At 39.0% G+C, this 21024-nt stretch overlaps 1 protein-coding gene across 2 annotated transcripts; it reads right to left on the bottom strand.

Annotated features, from left to right (window-relative positions):
* Nucleotides 1–878: 878 nt before the first annotated feature.
* On the bottom strand, nt 879–20562 carry LOC136687095 (natural resistance-associated macrophage protein 2-like). 2 transcript variants are annotated; one of them, XM_066661335.1, is made up of 15 exons: nt 20544–20562; nt 11757–11893; nt 9775–9894; nt 9488–9607; nt 8314–8420; nt 8075–8145; nt 7915–7982; nt 7064–7219; nt 6084–6242; nt 5891–5977; nt 4919–5038; nt 4647–4796; nt 4058–4131; nt 3719–3872; nt 879–3522 (listed from the first exon to the last, which is right to left on the bottom strand). In XM_066661335.1, exons 3-15 carry the CDS (start codon nt 9844–9846, stop codon nt 3418–3420), a joined length of 1443 nt encoding a protein of 480 aa, XP_066517432.1. In that variant the 5' UTR covers nt 9847–9894; nt 11757–11893; nt 20544–20562; the 3' UTR covers nt 879–3417. The 2 variants fall into 2 exon arrangements, with proteins under 2 accessions (XP_066517432.1, XP_066517431.1); XM_066661334.1 differs by lacking the exon at nt 20544–20562 and adding an exon at nt 13721–13820.
* Nucleotides 20563–21024: the final 462 nt, after the last annotated feature.

The following is a 21024-nucleotide window of genomic DNA, read 5'->3' as shown; positions in this document are numbered from 1 at the left end:
TGGGCTTATAAAATCACTTCTCCTGCTCTACAGGAGTGACAAGGCCGTCACACTCTACAAGATTTCCTTTGGTGTGTTCTCCTCGTGTCTGCGTGGGTTTCCTCCAAGTGCTCCAGCTTTCCTCCCACGGTCCAAAGACACGTTGGTAAGTGGATTGGCGACTCAGGAATGCCCTTAGGTGTGACTGTGTGAGTGAATTTGTTAGTCTGTGTTGCCCTGCGATGCACTGGCATCTCTTCCAGGGTGTGCCCCTGCCTCACAGACCCACCACAACCCTGAACTGGATAAGCGCTTAGAGACAATGAATGGATGTAAAATGAAATGTTGTCTCATTTTCATACTGAAGGGCATTCATGTAGAAAAAGGCTGCAATGTTTCAAAATGGGCTTGCAGCACTTTCCCACATGCATCCTGTGGTGTCTTGGCATTAAAGGTAAATATAATGGATTACAGCAATTACTTTACAATTCATTTAACCTTGTATTACAGTGTCAGTGTTATATGATCATTACCAGCTTTCACTTATTAAAACAGAGTTAAAAGCAGGTTAATGTGATAGATCTTTGTGGCATTACAAATTATTCATATTGTTTTGCAAAATATGAATTACAATGATGATTTTAACCAAATTTAGCTTGTCGTTTTGTAATTCAATCTACTGATAAAACCATTAAATGGCGAGGCCATAAATTCGGAAACCACCCAGAAGGCAGTTAACAAGCAGAGGCTGGATATTGCCATGACTGTCCTTTGGGAATCTAGTGTGTTTTAATTTTGGTGGATCATTTTTAATTGCTTAACATTTCAGTCCTCTGGCATGTTTGTTACTTTATTCAAAAAGTAGGGGTGTAAAAAACAACCGATTAATTTAAGTAGTATTACAGACAGCAATTTCCCAAAACATTTTGGAGTTTTAGACAGGACAAAGTGAGATATATTTACATGGAAACAATCCTGACAAGGAAGACCTGCTTTTGTTTACAATCAACAACACAAAAGCAAATTGTCTGCATTTCCTTAATAAACATGAAGTGTTTATTTCTTTCTACTTTAAAACACACAGCATTTTATATTTTTCTTAATATATTACTTTTATTATTATTATTTGTTGGTTTGACATTTGAGCAATTGTAGTTGTCTAGGAAACTTTTATAGTTTGATATTGCATAAACATAGCAGTCACACATACAACCAATTGGTCAGCCAAAGATTCTCAAATATTTGTGGCAAATATAAAAGGACAACTTACTTGAAAACTACTCTTACACTTACTGCTTATAAAACCAGTGATGAAGAATGAACTCAACAACTAATTGTGTTCATCGAAATATCTATAACCTCACACACAAAACCTTCTAAAAATCTATTTAGGTTTAAAGACTCGAGAGAGAAATGGTAGTGTAGTGGTATGGTAGACCAATTTATATCCCAGAATGCACCCCCTCGTAACTCTTTCTGTAAACACAAATATGGTTTGTTTTTCTCAGTACACATGTAGGATTAATATAAAGTATGTGTATAAATGTAATGGTTATAACAGTAATGTAGCCAGAATTAAGAGGTGGTGCCTTTCCAGGCAGGTGGGTTACCTTAAAAAGCACCCCTTCATAACTCTTTCTGTACACACAAATATGATTTGTTTTTGTCAGTAAATATGTAGGATCAATATAAAATACCTGTGTAAGTTTCATGGTTATAATACTAATGAGCCAGAATTAAAATGGGGTCTATTTCTTTCTAATACAACTATTAATATTGCAGTTATTTTCATGCAATGGCAGCATGTGTACATTTTCATGGATATAACATTTTAGCAAATACAATAATGAAGTGGTAATTTTATTTTCTATTTGCTGCTTTTGTCCTAAATTCCCATTTATTTCCAGCATTTCATCTAAATATTCTATAAAAATTGCGACAGGACATGTAGGCATTTCATTGTTTGGTCAGAAAATGAACGTACACGAAGCTGACTTCAGAAAAAGCAGTGGTGTGTGTAGATTATATCATTTTATTATTTAAGTGACCTTTTTATTTTTACATCTCAACATCCAGTCAACCTCTAGAGTGTTTCTACTCTGGGAAAAGGTGATTTTATTTTTATATATTTATATATATTTATCTCAGGGCGGCACGGTGGCGCAGCAGGTAGTGTCGCAGTCACACAGCTCCAGGGACCTGGGGTTGTGGGTTTGATTCCTGCTCCGGGTGACTGTCTGTGAGGAGTTGGTGTGTTCTCCCTGTGTCCGCGTGGGTGTCCTCCAGGTGCTCCGGTTTCCTCCCACAGTCCAAAAACACACATTGGTAGGTGGATTGGCGACTCAAAAGTGTGAATGAATGAATGAATATATTTATCTCAGTTTTCTGTTTCTTTAATTATGTCTCAATAAAAATTTAGTTTATGTAACACGGATGTTGTTTGATATGATTTGTTTTTAAACTTAATTTGTGTTAAATGCTATAAAACCTACTTAATAAAAAAAGTTTTAAAAAAAGTGAGAGTGATGCTGAAACATTGCAATTCCTTAAATTATATCTTCATCAGCAGTTTAAATTTCCTCAGCCTTCTGAATAGCTAACTGTTAAGTCTTTTTCTCATGGCCATGACTGGCTACTTCAAACAATTGTGGATTATGCACAATTTTCTGTCTATAGATATATTTTTTTAATCCCACAGTAGTGCACTGGAATTGTCAAGGGATCAAACATTTGACCCTTCTGTCCCAAGCTTGCTTCTCTTACTTTAGGCCAGGGCTGCTCCCATTAACTTATATATTACACTCTCTGTCCAGCGTTCCCAAATAATCTGTTGCATTATTTTGATGTTTCTACCAGGGAATTGTTTGGATCTGAGATGCTGGTGCTCTAGTGCTCTCAACTTTGCATTTCTCATACAATGACAAAAGCCCTTCAGGGATGCTCCCTTTATACCCAGTCATGAAACTCACCTGTTTCCAATTAACCTGTTCACCTGTGGAAGGTGTTTTTTGAGTATTCCTCAATTTTCACAGTCTTTTGTTGCCCCTGTCCCAACTCTTTTGGAATGTGTTGCAGGCTTCAACTTAAAAATGAGTGAATATTGGCAAAAAAACTTTTGAACTTTAAATATCTTGTCTTTGTAATGTTTTCAATTGAATATCGGTTGAAAAGGACTTGCAAATTGTCGTATTCTGTTTCTATTTTAGTTTTACACAGCATCCCAAAGAGGCGGCACGTGGTGCAGCAGGTAGTGTCACAGTCACAGAGCTCCAGGGACCTGGAGGTTGGGGGCTCGAGTTATTCGGGTGACTATTGGTGTGTTCTCCCTGTGTCTGCGTGGGTTTCCTCTGGGGGAGTGTGGTGTGTTCTCCCTGGGTCTGCATGGGTTTCCTCCAGGTGACTGTCTGTGAGGAGTGTGTTCTCCCCTTTTAGAAGACTTTAAGAATCAGAGTCTGATTGGTCCTCAACGAGAACGGGTCCTGGGTTCCTTCTGCAGCTTACATCCAGGCAGGAGACACCAAGGGCAATCAAACACTTCCATACCTCAGCATAAAATCAAAAGGAGATGATGTTGTAAACTTACAGTTCTGATTGTTTATTGTGCTTTACAGCCTTAATAAAATAATCACTTCACTTGGCCAGTTATGGATACCACTTGCTCTTCGACAGATAAAGTGATTAGCATGTTGGCTAAAGAGTGCTACGATGTAGGTAAATGTAATGTAAAATGTAATCTCACCAGATAGACAATGAAACAGAAGTAGGCAACGGAGAGGAGACCAGTGATGATGTTGACTGCTAAAATGTTGAGCTGAGTTACATAGACCACAACAAAGTATACATTTATAGCACAGATGGCTACAGTGGTCAGTGCACCCCCAATCTTCCAAAATCTGTAACAATTAAGGATAACAATACAGATTAGACATAATTACAATTGTAATTCCAGTCCATTAAAATGATGCTCCTTATCTTAAGTGTCATTAGTTACTTTCATTTGTTTTAAACAAATTTGAGTTCAATTTAAATGATAACTCTGATTCATAGTTTTACATTAAACTCTGGAGGTGATACTCACAGCCCATTAGCAAAATCATTCATAATCGATGGTAGGCTGGTGAAAGTCAAAATTGGGATTAAAGCAAATGGTAGCTATTTGTGAGGAAGAAAAGTAGAAAAAAACAGTAAGGTTACGTTTGCAGACACAGAAATCAGGAACCAAATGTCATTTCTTTAGCACCCAAAAAAAATAAAAACTATTTTATTTTATTAAGTCCTGGATTAACAAGGGACAGGAAGAACATATTTAACAGAAAAGTAACAAAGACTTCAATTACTAAATCTAATATCAGGAGTGTTTATTCTTTAGTGCATTCACCATTCACAAGTGCATTCCTTTAGTATGTTTTCTGTTTTGGAAACTGCTATTTTCACTACATTTCATTTGCATTTTTCTCTCCCTATGAATGTAGATAGTTTTTTCAACATCCCCTTAAAAATATCTTGTAAATAATGAATATCTTGCACTTCTTAAGGCTGAATTATATAAAGAATATATGGCAGAGTTCTTTATCTTTGGTTTGCATAGTACAGTGATTATTAAACCAACATAATATTCAATCTTTCTGTAAACGTCCCACAGTCACATGATGTGAGTTGTGACCAACCTGTATGCTCTGTAGTGCATTCAGTAAGTCATTCATGACCGTGAGTCTGTTTAAATCCTGGAAGAAGGCCACCAAGAGAGTGGGAATGATAGCAACCGAACGTGTCAGCAGCACTCGAGCAAAGCGAGAGATGTTCAGCTGAATGAAACCCTTTCAGGATAGAGATGAAGAAGATAAATGGAAAGGTGTTCAGGCATATTTGTTTCTAATGAAACTGTATGATGTTTTAAAAAAATCTAGAAAGAAGACACAATGGGAAAGTCTACACTTACTTCCATCACAAACTGTCCAGCGTATGTGCCGGTCATGGTTGAGCTCTGTCCTGCAGCAAAGATTCCAACAGCCCAGATATAAAGTGCTGCAGGTCCAAAGTAACAACCCAGCACCACGCCCTGCAGAGGGATATATAAAATGCCTCATGTAAAAATTACAGATGCCAAATCAGATTGAGCCTGTGCAATGTGCCTTAAATTCAAAGCCCTTTTTCATCACAGATGCATGTGGTCATAGTGGCTGTAATGTCCTGGTCAATTTTATAGATGCACAGACCGTATAAATCATTCTCAGCACTACAGTAACACTGACGTGGTGGTGGTGTGTTAGTGTTCTAGGTTGTGCTAGTACTGGATCAGACACAATAATCTGATATCTGCTAGTGTACATGGGTGGTACCCTACTTTTTGCAGTGCATTCTGGGATTGTTTGAGTGCACTCAAATTTGTCCATGTTTTCTGACACTCCTACAAAATGGCGGAACCCCCAAATAGTGCACTATATGAATAGGGCACAGTTTTGGACACTAAGACTGAAAACACAGAGCTTAAATAATCAGACAAAATGGGAAACAACTGTGAGCTCAGTCACATGATGGCCTGATGCCAGATGTGGGGCGTGGCTATGGAACACAAGCAGGGAAAAAGAGCATGTGAATAACAAAACACAAGACCAAACCACATTAAAAAACACTGAACCACACTGCTGTGTCTGATCCACTCGTACCAAGACAACACACACTAACTCACCACCATCACGTCAGTGTCACTGCAGCACTGAGAACGACCCACTAGCCAAATCATACCTCCTCTGTGATGGCCTGTGGGGGTCCTGACCATTGCAGAACAGGGTTAAATGGGGATGAGAAAGGTGGACTACAGTCTGTAATTGTAGAACTATAAAGTGCTCCTGTATGGTCAGTGGATACTGGAACTCATTAAATATTAATAGTAGTACTTTTTCTAACATACCCCTTTGTAGATGTCGACCTCTAACGTTTGGTTGTCATAAGGGAAGATGTCTGCGTTTGGACTTCCAGACTGGTTGCATTGTTGGTGCTACAAATCAACAAGTCATCATTAATGTGGGTTTTGAAAGTGGAAGATGAAAAACTGCAGTCTCCTCAATCACACGGTTAAAGGGTATGGATCGTGCAATACGTACAACTTGCATGTTTGTCTTTCCATAGAAAGCCTCCGCAAAGACAGCCACCACAAAAACATTGATGAGGAAGGAGACGAAGAGTGCGATACTGGCCTCAATGAAGAAGTACTTGTTGGCCTCTTTTACCTCCTCCTTATTGTTTCGATCTATCTCCCGTGACTGCAGGAAGTGAGAAGCCAACAGCTTCAGACCTCAGGATATATTTCACAACAAATATGAATATTTTACATAAAAATTATTTATATTTGAGAGAAGGGGAAATTTATGTTACTATAATTACCACAGTTTTTTTTTGCTTAACATAAGCTCTTTTAAAACAGCTTAATGCTCATGTTCTTAAATGTTTAAACACTGTTTCAAATAAGAGAAAGAATTAAACTGAAACCCTTAGACAGCACAATGAGACAGCAAGATTAATCAATCTTTAACTGTTGTTTTAATTCACACGGACTTAAATCTGCCTTTGTGGACTCCTTCAAGACACAGTAAGTGATAGACAGCATGTCAGAACTAAGAAAAAAATGAAGTGCTGCCTCATAGTGCCAGGGTGCAGAGTTTGATCCTGACCCTGTGTGAGGAGTTTGGTGTGTTTTCCCAGTGACTGCATGGGTTTCCTCCACAAAACGTGTTGATAGGTGGACTGGCTCTGTGAAATAGTCTGCAGTGGTGTGTGAATGAGTCTCGGGTGTTTTCCTGCCTTTCATTCAGGGCGCAGTCGTTACTGAATGAATGAATGAATGGGTGGATGGATGGATGAATGAACCAATTTATATACAGCGAATGCAAAACTTGACAAAAGCTGTAACATATTTATCACAGTGGCTTAACTTGCTATCTCAATGTGGCCAGTAAAATACTGCAGATAAATGGAAGATACTTGTTTTGCTTGCTTTTAATACACTAATTAGAATCAGTAATGTTAATGGTACTGTAGGGAATACACTCATTGACAAATTTCAGTGCGGCACATGGTCTTATACCTTAACCAGGGCTGAATGCAGGTAGATGTTATGAGGCATTATTACAGCACCCACTATTCCAATAGCTTGCTCCAGCTGTGCTGACCCACAGTCGCGACAATATGGAATTAACATACCCTTCACGACCTGTGCCTGATCCGGAGCCACAACCACATACTGTAAAAAAGCACATAGACCTGCATCAGAAAATATTACAATATCATCACTATTAATGATGTCCTATATTAATACCAGTGTAACCGGGAATAAATGACTTCACATCATACTTGTAGAAGGGGCAAAATAAGTACAATTATTATCCTTCCTTTCTCCATTATCAAATAAATAAATAAATAAATAAATAAATATATAAATTAAAAAAATAAAGAAAAAAAAAACAGATTATATTTTTATTTTCATTTATATTCAAATGAAAGCAGATGATCATTAAGAAATAAATTACTAAACAAATTTAGTCAGAAATTATGCCCAGTAAACAAGGAACGTCCCTGGACGTTCAAAATAGGTCTAAAAGTAGTCTGTTCGTCAAGGACATATTTTAAACGTCAATGGACGTCCAAAATCCATCTTAATAATTTAGTTAAGTGGTGACCAATCAATAACGTCAGTGGACGTCCAAAATACGTCTAATAGTCGTCTTTTCAATGTCTGTGTTTGGACGTCTTTTCAACTTTCATTTTCAACCTTAAGAGAACGTTGATTAGACGGCAGTCATTACGTTATTTCAACGTTGAATCAACGGCTAATAGAAGTCCCTTTAAATGACATTAAACACAGATAACAAATGTCCTAATGTGTAATTTGAAACAGCAGAATCTAATGCAAAGTCCCTACATTCTGTATATATTTACCTCATATCCAAAAGTGATGGCCATGACAGTGATAAGGAGTCCAAAGAAAGCCTCCAGCTTCCTCAGTCCTAATGTTCAGTGATGCACAAGATTAAACACACACTGTAGGTTACTACATTAAAATAACTTTGTGCATTAAATTTCACTTAGACAGACCCACCCCACTTGTCACAGAAAAGGAAAACAAGAGTGTCCCCAACAGTTATGATCACTCCTCCCCACACAGGGATTCTGAGAGAAAGAAGATTACACTGGGTCAGATCATTCATTCTAGTAATAAAAACAGCTTTTAACCAACACGTCTAGAACAGCAAGAACACTCAGCTGTAAACAATATGGAATGAATTACTGAACTGTTCCTCAGCTCATACTCAGTAACACTGAGAAAAGCTGTGCTACCTTCCAGCAGACAGCAGATTGAAAGCGATGGCAGTACCAATGACCTCCTGCATGTCCGAACCAATGATGGCCAATTCTATCATCAACCAGAGGATATAACGAGGCACCTGGTGGCAGAAAAGGAATATGAAAATGATACATGTAAATACTGTCTATAAATACAGCCATCTTTGCTCTTTTTTACATGAGAAATATTTTGTCTGTTTGTTATAGGTTTCTCTGGAACACGTGTTTAAAAGCCAGAGAAGAGCCCTTATTCTGATGAGCACACTGTAAATGCTGGGTAAGTACACTTTAAAATGCAGGCTGTACTATAATGTTTTACCAAAATTTCATATAAAAATCCTCTGAATAGTGTTCTCCCTGTGTCTGCGTGGGTTTCCTCTGGGTGCTGCGGATTCCTCCCACAGTCCAAAAACACACATTGGTAGGTGGATTGGCGGCTCAAAAGTGTCCGTAGGTTTGAGTGTGTGTGTGTGTGGGCCTGTGAAGGACTGGCGCCCCCTCCAGGGTGTGTTCCTGTCTTGTGCCCGGTGATTCCGGGTAGGCTCCGGACCCACCGTGGCCCTGAACTGGATAAGCAGTTACTGATAACGAGTGAATGAATGAATGAACGTTCTGAATAACTGTTTACATGTTAATGACTTAATTACATATGCAATTATGTAACAGCACTGGGTAAGCCACCACTCAGAGAACAATGGAGGATCCCAAGCACAGAACTAAACAGAGTGAGTGTGAGGAACACAAAAGAAGATAAAAAAAGGGGATACAAAGACTCAAAGAGCAAACAAAGGTTCCTTTTGATTTATTGATTTATTTCTTTATTTAAAATATCTTTTCCCAGCACGAAGGTGTAGGCAAAAATGTCTTGGGACGGGAACAAAAAACAATGAAGAGTAAATTCAAAGGGGTTTTTTTTTCCAGAAAGAATACCAAAAGAAGGGGAGACCTGAGAGTAAATATTCTACCAAACATTACTGGCCAGTCTTGAGCCAGAACTGGACCGAGCACAAGACTATGGTGAACTTGGCTTTTAAAGGATAGACAGGTGCTGATTACTCTCTGGCAGCTCTGTGTCTCCCTCTAGTGGCCTGGGGCTTTTTTCAGTATGGGTGGAATTCAACTTTAATGCTTTGTGCACTTTGTTATGTACAAGTAATGGGTCACTCACACGTGGGTATTCTCTTTTGCAGACTTCCGCCAAGTGCATCCCTGTGACGACACCGAGACGAGCAGCCAGCCTCTGCAGTAACAGGCCGATGACAGTGGACAGCAGGAGAACCCACAGGAGCTAGTACAGAAAGGAAACCAAGAGAATAAAATAACAAATTAGTCATTTTCACCAATGATTCTGCTTCAGACTTTGTTTCTGTCTTTATACTGACCGTGTGATGGGTTCAGCACAGTAATGCAAGATGCAGTAAAAACAAATTCAAAATACCATGTGAAAAAACACACCTGAAACCCAGCTATAGCTCCAGACTCTAGGTCAGACTCTATGTTCCCTGGATCCAAAAAAGCAATGCTCATGAGGAATCCAGGTCCTGTGAAGGCCCATAACTTGCGAAAGCTAAATATCTGGAGAGAGAGAGAGAGAGAAAGAGAGATTTTTTTTAATTCTAGCTTTCTGTTGGCACCCATTTTGGACACAGATATTCGATATCCACAGAAAAAAATGAAATGAAATGGTATGCTCTGGAGCAGAGGCTACACTTGATTGTAAGGGTCACTAGGGTGACCAGACGTCCTCTTTTACCCGGACATGTCCTGGTGTTTAGACTTAAAAAAAATGTCCGGGCGGAGTTTCACAAACGTCCGGGATGTTGTTTTTCTAGAGCTTACATAGAACTTCGAGAAGCGTTTCGTTCACAAACTAGTCCCGCCCTCCCCTACTCCGATTGGTTCGCTTGAGTGAGAAGGGGGCGTGGTGAAGTAGCCTAAACTCTTCTGATTGGACGGTCTGACTGTAGAGCTACCGTTATTGGTCGATAACCTTCTCTGTAAACATTTAATTGGTCAGTCCGCACGTCAGTAGTCGTCCACCCCCCCACTAGAGCTTGTAAAGGATCATCAAAAACCTATTTCTGTTTAAGTTCCTAAATTATCTCAGTTCTTTTTTTTTCTTTGGGTATTCATGTAAAAAATAAAGACTCTTATTTTGGTAAGGGGCTGCTTCACCACTTACGCTGCTGCTCTAATCAATCATGTTGCTGCCCGCGAAAAGGAAAAGCTGGTAGTGGACAAAAGGCTGCTGGCTCTCCAAAAAACTGCAAAAATAGCACCTAGCTGAATGGCGAACAAGATAATTTTATTTATGGTTTATTCAGAGTACAAGGTTCTTCATATAATAAGCTAATTTTCTCTTTTGTCTCCATTTGAAATACTTAAGGGCATTTGTGTGGACCTGGATTTATGTGTTTCTCACTTAGGAGAATGTGAACTGAGTTGTTTTATACTGAAACATGCTGTTGTATTATGTATTATTTCTGTACACACTAATTGTGAACTCTCTTTGTTTAATTTAGCTCTTACGATGAATTCTGAAGTTAACGGAAATCTATGAATCATCAGTTATCGAGTTTGACCATTATTCGGCTGGGGGTCACTACAGAGCTCTCCAACATTGGGCTGTGTAGCAGTAAAACTGTAGAGGGTCGTGTACCATCCAGAACCATTGGAATGAGCTGGAGCAGAACTCATCATCCAACATCACTACCTGACTTCACTAATGTTCTTCTGTCTGAAAGCTATCAAATGTCCCTAGCAATCATCCAGCATTTAATGTCAATTTCAGAGAACGTCAAAGCCGTTGTAACAGGACACACAGTGTTATATTTCCCATGGGTTTGCTCATCTGGGGCCAGAGATGGGGAAAAGGACAGAGAAACTACTGAGTGAAAATGAAAGCATGAATCAGATCCTACTTTGTTTTTTACATGCGGAAGTGTTGAACCACAAATATCTTTCTGTGGCGAGTGTGCCTTTCAGACAGCGCATGAGAATAAGTAAATTCCTCTTCTACAGAGAACACACCACCGCACATGTTTTTAAATAATTGCCAATGTTGCATATTAAGGGACAACTGAAACTAATGGTGGTCTGTGCAAATGCTGGCTCTCTTAGCATTTTTCATTATGCCAACAACCAGGAATAATGCGCTAATATTATCTTATTAGTAAATAAATCATCTTTGCACTTGCATCCAGCACCCTGCATCTTCCCATCCTGAAAAACTGTCATCATCATCTTCATCTTCTTCATTTCCACTTAATCCATCTCAGAGGTGTGGTGTGATTAATTTGCTCCCATGGATTACGTATCTAATTCCCATGCTTTTACTTGTTTTTATGGGATGTCCTTAGCAGGCTTCTGTAGTTTTCTGTAAAGGCTCAACCCATGAAATGTAACTTGAGCGCCCTAACATTTGCACACCGCTGTACCTCAGAACTGCCAGCTGGGATGGCTACTCTCTCCTCAAAGGTGGAGCATTCGGGTTCATCTTCAGATGTGTCGGTGGGTGGAATGGTGCCATACTGGGGGGACGCTGGCTCAGTGTCTCCAGACTGATGATGATTCTCTGAAAGAGAAGGAGATCAGCAGACAGCAGTGTTACACACTGCATTTCATCAAATGGTATTATTGTTTTTAGATGCAACACACCTCATGGGACTCACCCACTCAAATACATACTCATTCACTCACAGATATAATCAGTCACTCTCATAAATACTCACTCTTTCATGGTTGTGAGGTGTAACGTGGTGCTATATCTCAAATATTTAGGGGGAGCTGTTGTTCTTCAGCTTAATGACACTTTAAAATTTTGGTTTTTATTATGTTTCAGCTTTACAGATGATACAGCAAGAGGAATCATGCCCAAGGCATATTTTGCTTTAATTTGATCAAAGCAATTTTCCATTACATCAAATAACAATACATTGAGCTGTACATGTATAAACATATGAACATGTTTGAATACCCCTGGTTAAATTCCCATTTCTGAACATTTTTCAGATCCAAATATGCTCCAAACACTCCGTGCATCCTTACTCTGTCCTTTGGTGTGATCTGAAAAGGTGTAGGCTGAGCACCAATGGGACAGTGTTGTGTATTGACCAGTCATGTCTGACCAACACGGTGGAGAGAAATTTATTAGAATGTGATCATGAACTTGTTACTGCGATTTCTTCTGTTTATAATCTGAGTCTGGGCCGCTGTAGAGTAGCAGATTAGTTTATTCAAAAACACAATCTGGTCAGGCACCTGTAGAGTCTGCAGATCACAAAAGTCTGTCCGAAATGTATAGGTTTTTGAACCAATCATGCATTTTATTGATGTTTCCAAACTGTAGACTTTGGGACTGGGCTATATATTGCCATTTGACTGTAATGTACAAAGTGCCAAATGTATTGTAATGTGTGGTAATATTTTGTCAAAGTGCCAAATTTTGACACATTCTTACTCATAATAAGAATGATTTACTAATCACTGTTTTCTGCTTTCATTTGCATTGATTACACTCACTTTACACTTTTTAGTTCCTGCATTGTGTTGTTATGCTTCTTTGTACAGCACTTCAGAAAAAATCTAGATCCTCCTGTGATTAGTGTTTTGTTTTCAGTTGGATTGTTCTTGCTTGCTGTTTAAATTTGTATGGGAAATTGTGAAGCAATGCAAACTCTGCCAGCTTTACAAGCAGCTTGGTCATGCTTTGGTTGTTGTTATGATCAGATTAAGCTCAATCAAAGGAAAAAATTTATTTATTTATAATAAATGTCATACTGAGTTTCCTGAAACACTACATTATAGCAAACCATTACTGCTGTTAACATACACATTTTAAATTATTAACAATTAAATAGATTCAGCCAATAAAATCTGTTAAGTATGCTTTTAGAAAACATCATTCAGTAGAAAACATTCAGATTAAAAGCCTACAAATGCAATTGTTTAATAGCACTTTTAAGATGATACCCTCAAAATATGACATTTCAAATGTACTTAAATTCTTACATTTTTGTGTGTTGCATGAATTTAAATATTCTACATTCAGATATATATTTTGACAATTCACATGTTTACTCAGATTATATCTCTGTAGATGATTTAGTTTCATAGTTTTTGAATGTCTAAGCACATGAATATCTAATAGATATAGAAAATCTAATCCTAACATAAACTTTTGTCTAAATCTTTAGTCCAACGCCAAACCTGTCTCACCCCACTGTAAATCAGTTTGTAAAAACGTGTAAGCATCTGGAAGCCAATTATAGAAAATTATCAAAATAAACTGTTGCAACATTCCCACCGAAAGCACTTTTTTTAAGAACATCTGGGTCAACAGCAAACAATCAGCTGAGAATTATGAAAAACCAAAAAGAGAATTTATGGAGTGTCTACTTACTAAGTGCAGAGTGCTCAGATGGCATCTTTGTATCCTGAGAGCTGTGTGTTTGGATGTATGTATAGCTGCCACTGATAAAATTTGTCCAGTGTGTGCAAACACACGGACACAGACACACACACACACCAGGAACTTATGTGCACTTCTTTTCAGGAAATACCTTGTTAAGGACGTTGCTCTCTTTCATGAAGCTTTTTTTTTTCATCAGTTTGAGATGCATTCATCGCCATTTCTTTCCATATATACTGGTTATTAAGGCTTATTATGCCAGCCCTGAAATGGAAGGTCTCTTTGAGCATCTGTTAATTGTAGAAAAATTGGTTTCCTTTATATTAAGAAGTGTGTAGAGTAACCTAAAGAAGTTGTTCCTTAGATGAAATAAAGCTAAAATTCCCTTCTCCAAATACTGTAGCAGCTCAAATATCTATAGCCTAGTTTTGCCGGACCACCGTTAGCCATATAGCCATTGTCATAGTGGTGTTTCTGGCATGTGAAAAACAGGAAAGCCCACAAAACATACCCTCATCATAGGAAGGTATATGTGATTATATTGTACAGAAAAATATAAAGGGCAGGACTAATAAATATAGAAATGAAAAAAGGATAACAAAGTATAATTCTTAATATACAACACTGGCATGAGTGTTTTTCTTGTTCATTTTATTTAAAAATAAATAGTAAATGATCTACCACCAAAGAACAAAGACCAAGAACATTTTGTTGATTTTAAGATTTACAATTACTTATTTATTCAATTTAACTGGTTAATATAGGTTAAGTTTAATGTGTCTGTGTGCAGCTATATGAGGTTTTGCCACAAAATGACTCCCCACCACTACCCTTTACGATATTTCAGGCAACTCATGTGAAATAAGACAAATTAGCCAGTCCTCATCTCTCTGTGAGATATAATACATGTGTAAATGTTGCTGAGTTCTGAGCCGTCTTGCTGAGCTTGTGAACTAACCAATGCCAAGCAGAGGCTCTGGCAAATGCGCATGGTTTCGCAACAAACACAGCCCCAGAAACACACACAAACGGAGCGCGTTCCTGTCTAATTTCCTATTAATCATAGATTGCACAGAAGAACCTACTGTTCTTTGGTTCCAGCTGGGAACCAATTGTCCTGGTTTTTGAACCAGTTTATGTCGGTGGAAATGCACTGAAAGGATCCAAATTTATTTTACAACTGGAATGTGTAATATGGCTCAACTGACGTGTCATAGTGCTACTTTCAGTTGTCTCTGTGAAATATGGCTGAACTAACATTTCCTATGCGCGTTTCATCATTAGGAGCAAGTTGTCAGTCAGTCAGTAAGCGAAAATGCCTATTCTAGGCCGGCCCGGTAGGCGGTCCGGCAAAGATTGTTACTTAACAATGATTGGGGTGCTACCCTCATGTCACTGCGGCCTTTCGGTTATTTCGCTGAGTGTATCATCTCCTTCCTGCTAAGGAATTATTATGAAATTTTAAAGTGTTTCTGATCAGAATAACACAATTAATAACCATTCCCAAAGGCCGTATCAGTGTAATCTCACTTTAAAGTGGGGCACATAATCTATAATAGGCTAAGCACTTACTGATCCAAGCTGCATCCTGAATATATTCATATTGGAGGCAGATCTGCCTCTGGAGGCAGATAAAGACCATATCACAGAGTGCTGCTAGTGAGACATTGAGTCTAAAATGATTAATTAGAGCCCTGTTACAAAAAACTGCAGTAGATTTTGAGTAATTTGGTTCAGCAGTTAACTCAGACACTCACATAATTGCAGATCACAACAGCACTTACATGTGAAAAGAATTAATCATGAATTTCATTGCACAGCGGCACAATAATATTAAACAGTGACTTTAAACCCATCTGTTGCTGTGAAAACACATGTGCACACTAATGATTACAAACAGTAAACACACACAACTAGAGTGGCAGGCATTCATGTTGGTGTCAGGGGAGCATTTGCTGGTTAGGTGCCTTGATCAAGGGCACTTCTGCCATGAGTGTTGAAGGAGGAGAATGTGCAGTTCTTTCACTCCCTGCCCCCAACCCCAATTTTTCCTGCAGGTCCAGGGGATCAAACTTTAGTGAAGGTGAGATGAAAATACTGAAAATAAGATGAAAGTGCTGTTTTGCTTGAGAATTAGCAGCAGTCGGAGCAGGGCTCCGTACATATTTGTTTATTGTATTTTTCCATGCTGCACATTGTTTCATCAGAAGCTCACTTCTCATGTTAAATTACGCAGGGCCAAAAGTCCACAGTTTCCCTGTCACTGTACTTCTCTCAAAATGTGCAAGTCATTCTTTAGCATGCTCTATAGAGGTATTAATAGAACTTAGCATCCTGTTTGCTGTCCTCAGCTTCTTCTTGTTACTTACATATGGATTTGACAGACTACCTCTTAACAACCACTACCTGACTTTCACATTTTACTGCACAAGTACAAGGTAAGATGAAGATAATAATAAAATGTACAAACGTAATAAAAACAACAGAAACATGAGGTTGTATGAAGCAGCTGCTCAGTGGGAAGTGAAAGTGTCAGAGTAGTGTGAAGGGACATTGGTTATGTGGCAACAGTGGGAAAACCTTTGACGCCAAGCTGACTGGAACAGGGCTGACACTCTCATTTGAAATATTATTTTAGGTCAAAGAGTGATTCAGCAATATTCTTAGTAAAAAGGGTTCATCACTGTGTCCATGTGTTTTTTGGCTAGTAGAATAGGGCACTCTAGAACAGCCGTTCATGAGCCTAAAATCAAGATACGCTTAATATCAAGTATAAAGACCCCCTGCATGAGCTGTGGAGCCATGGAATGGAGCATTGGTATTCTCTGGATTGATGGCACTCTAATCAATATTGAGGATGAGTTGGAGTGGTGTTTGTTATCCAGAATTAATCACCCAACTAGGTCTCACTAATGCTCTTGTGGCTGCCATCCATGTCATCATGCTGCAATTTATATTTCTATCATATTTTATCTTTCTCAATGATTGACTCTGGAGATCTAAAGTAGTAAACAGATATATTATTTTAAATATTTCAGTTAACACCAAGTTGTTTTGACACTTCATAAATTAACCGTTGCTTTTTCTGCGGTCTTTTAATAAGAATCATTTAAAGGGAACGTCTTCGATTGTGGGGAAACGCACCTTTAAGGTCCGCGTCGTTTAAGGTGGAATGGTATGTGGAATATTACCCACACATGAAGCAGTATTAGAGCAATACCCTTATTTTGGTTTGTGCTTTTAAATGTTTGGAGTTCTTTACGTTGTCTAAAAAGATGCCTTTGCCATGAGAAACCAGTTTGTTTTTTTATTCATCTACAAACATTTTTTTTAAATCGTAAACAATACCTTTAACTATGTAAAGGCTCTGAGCCAGTTAAAGGTTTATATTAGGACCAAATATGCACACAAATCTATGAACACAATCATTACATTTCTCTAGCCAACATTTCTCATTAGACACGATAAACCTAAGCTAACATTTATGCTAGCTTCTCCAAAACATCTGATTCTACTGCCATTGCTTTTCTACACATATTATACGAGCTGTGGTTGTGCTCCTGAACTCCTATCTCCTGCAATAATCCATTGATTGATTGCCTTGTCATTTTATGGTTTTAATTAGACCAATTTATACTAAAATAATTCAGTTTAACCTTCTATGAATTAAATTATAACACTCTGCAGTGGTATGGCAGTGTGACACAGGTAGCTACACAGCTCCAGGGTTATAGGGTCCTGGGATCCAGGGTTTGATTCCGTACTCAGGTCACACTGGAATTTTATGTGTTCTCCCTGTGTCTGTGTGGGTTTCCTCCAGGTGTTCAAGTTCCCTCCCACAGTCCAAAAACACACACTGGTAGATGGATGGGCTGTGATATTGTCCACAAATGTTAGTTTCTGACATTATCCTTGCTTCTGAGTGTGTGAATGTCTGAGAGAGTGTTTAATGCCTTATGTGGGGTTGGAGCCTTGTCCATGTTGTGATACTGCCTCGCACCAAGTGATTCCTGGACCCAACATAACCATGATCAAGGTGAATGGATGAAAGAATGATAATCTGAAATATATTGCGATTTTCTGAGGCTATTTATAAGCATAGCTCTGATATTTTGCCCTCTGTGTAAAACCCAATCCCAAGAATAATAAAATCTCCCAAGTGGTCTATGATGAGTTATATCATCAGAGAGTTTGCAACATTTTTATTTAATCAGCTGAATCTCATCTGACAACACACACTTCTACTGTCACAGGACTTCCTCTTTTACTGCAGTTAGCCGAACAACCTCAGTCCCTATTCCATATCATTACCTGAGGAGTGTATGTTAACCCAGATTTGTCAACTCTTTGTTCATTTCTTTTAAGGATAACTTGTGTTTTGACTGTTCTTAGTGAGCACAGGTCAGTCGACAAAAGACATTAAGAAGTAAGCTAGTGGGCAAAATACTGTAGATTTTTAATGGCAGAGATTGTGTAGCAAAATCATATTAAGTTAACAGCAATGAAGGAAAGGATTTCCACGTCACAGGTAGTTTTTATTTCATTCTTAACATGAAATATGTCAGTCCTTGGAGGTGTCACTGCCATACAGCTCCAGGATCTCAGGGTCCTTACTGATGAAGGAATAAACGAGTTTTTACTGAAATGTTTTACCAATATGCCATATTTTGCTTAAAATAAGCTATTCCATGGGCCTTTACTTATAGTAGATTAATCAGATATTATAGCAACGACCACCAGATGTCACCACAATCCTTAACAGTGAATTCACTCGGAATAACTGAGTAAAAACGAGTGCAGACTTAACAAGAAACTCTGTCCACTCTCAGGTCATCTGTCAACACCTCAGAGCCATTTTTCCCACTAATACAAGACTAAGCTCATGTCTCTATAAAAATGACAGGCGTTGTTGTGCTTTGTGTACAGTGGTACACGTGTTCTCTAAGTAGTTCTTTGCAGCCCTGACCTGTTTGTGGATCTTCAGTCCACCGGACATTAGCTTAAGGTTAGAACATCAGGGTTGTGGTGGAACCGGAGCCTACATGGAATCATTGGGCGCAAGGCAGGAATACACCCTGGAGGGGGTGCCAGTCCTTCACAGGGCAACACACACTCTGGACCCCTTTGAGTCACCAATCCACCTACCAATGTGTGTTTTTGGACTGTTGGAAGAAACCGGAGCACCTGGAAGAAACCCACGCGGACACGGGGAGAACACAACAAACTCCTCACAGACAGTCACCCAGAGCAGGACTTGAACACACAACCCCCAGGTCCCTGGAGTGTGACTGCGACTCTACCTGCTGTCACCGTGCCACCCCAGGTTAGAAGATCCAGACTTTTTGGTCTGGTGATAGGTTATTTGCAATGAGATCCATTAAGGGGGCTGTTTAATTACACAGAGTTCCACTAGATGGCACCATTGCTCCAATGTCACATTTCATTGGCGCTGGAAGCTTTAAAACCAACCTCGGGTTAGTTTCAGGAATAAAACACATTTGGGAGGATTTACATGTTATCAATTCAGAGAGAAACAAACATGTCAGACTCATATTCATACAGTTTTAAACAGTGGGGATTGTAGTACTGTCCAAGATACTAGATGTTAAATCATTGTGCGAATAAATAATAAAATAAAATAAAAACATTAGCAAGGTCAGGTACTGTTGTTGACTGATTAGTTCTGAATCATTAATGCCACTCTAGCTCAACCCCAAGGTATTGGAAGGAGCCCTGTAATTTCAGAGAATGTGGTTCTACTGCCCCACAGCCAAAATCCTGTGAGCTACATGCTCCCTTTGACTGGGTAGCATTCGTTATGATAATATTTAGCTTGTGCAGTTGTTCCAGAGCATTCTTTTTTATTTCAGTCTCTAATACTGCGATCACCCTACTATTGGTACATATTAAAGACACAGTAGGTAGTATTTTAACCATAAAATAAAAGCTTCAGAGTCTTTGTGTAGCTTCACTGAGCTGTAATAAGGAGAATACAGCCACTATTGTTGCAAATACAGGAACAACACTGCAGAAACTGCACTATGTAACTTTTGGAGGAGGGTAGGAAACCACCCCCTCACCTCCCACTTGTTTTCAGGACAACGCAGGGGAACCTAAGAGAAGAAATGCCAAATCTTACCTAGTGTTTCTTTACATACTTGAACGCACAAATCATAAAGTGTATCTACACACTTCATGCTGTGAGAACCTCAGCAGCTAAAAAAAAAAAAAAATTAAAAACAGCACTCAGGTTGTCTCACTTTGCCCAAAATAACACCATTTATAGTTGTTTATTCAGGTAAACACATGTCACGAATGGAAACTCTCACGTTCAAGGCTGACGTAGGTGACTTCCTCTGCGTTTTTCCACCCGTAACTCAAATAAACAGCGAGTATCCCCCGGATCCTGCTTTACAAGGCTTCCCCATAGCCAAGAGGCATTTCCCCATGAAGCAGGAGGGGGGATCCACCTTTGTGAGAAGACCCCACACCGCCACGGTGTTTCCTCCACATTCCCAGCTGTAATGAGACCATTAGAGCGTCACAGCCAGTTATTTTTATGTGCCAGAAACACACACAGCAGTGTTTAAAACACAGTTTTGTTTAGGAGAACCCAGTGGCATATTCACCTCGTAAGGGTTAGACCACCAAGGGCCAGATTCTTACGCATACATTATATGTGCAGAGTTTGTAGAAACCCCTCATCTGGAGCAGCTGAACGTGACCTTAAGGCCACACTGCCCAATGTCAGATTTCAGCTTGCAGTGTTGAAAGCCCATCTGCACTGAGCAGTGGTTTGTGATCCAGGACTTACCTAACTTCAGTTTACTTCCCCTAACAATTTACCTCCCTAACAGGTAAGTTATGATCTTGTAGTGTAGTAGTTATATCAACATTTTATATTGAAAAATAAAGTGTCCAAAAGAGCTTTTAGCACTATTTTTGTTGGCCCCAGAACAGCGAGGTCTGGAGGTCTGCCCTGTGTGTTTCTTTCAATGGAGTCACAGCGCTTATCATAATGAACAAATCTGATTGGCTGGGTAGTGTCACATGTGATATGTACAAGGCATGCTATTCGTCTGTTGGTTTCCAGGACGACTAAGCCTGTACCGTAATGGTTAGAAAAGTTACACTAGTTAAAATTAACACGCAATAGTTTATCCGTTATAGGTCCAGATCAGGACAGGACAGCATCTGGGTCTGTGGTCCACCTCTTAGTGACCCCTGTTATAGATGAATTTGTTTGCTATGTGGCAAACAACAGATCACTGTTGCTCTTTATATCAATGTGTTAA

Source organism: Hoplias malabaricus, chromosome 2, assembly GCF_029633855.1.
Source record: "Hoplias malabaricus isolate fHopMal1 chromosome 2, fHopMal1.hap1, whole genome shotgun sequence".
In the NCBI taxonomy this organism is placed as follows: Eukaryota; Metazoa; Chordata; class Actinopteri; order Characiformes; family Erythrinidae; genus Hoplias; species Hoplias malabaricus.
Note: the sequence above shows the minus strand (reverse complement) of the source record. Positions and strands in the feature narration are given on the sequence as shown.

Bases quoted from the DNA above. Each gene is read 5' to 3' on its own strand.
- LOC136687095 (XM_066661334.1), bottom strand. From the start codon at position 13,745: ATGCCATCTGAGCACTCTGCACTTA. The intron at 7,220-7,914 runs GTAAATATATAC...GCTTTTTTACAG, and splicing joins CCATCACTTTTGGATATGAG to TATGTGGTTGTGGCTCCGGA. The intron at 3,523-3,718 runs GTGAGATTACAT...TTTTATGCTGAG, and splicing joins TCTGTTTCATTGTCTATCTG to GTATGGAAGTGTTTGATTGC.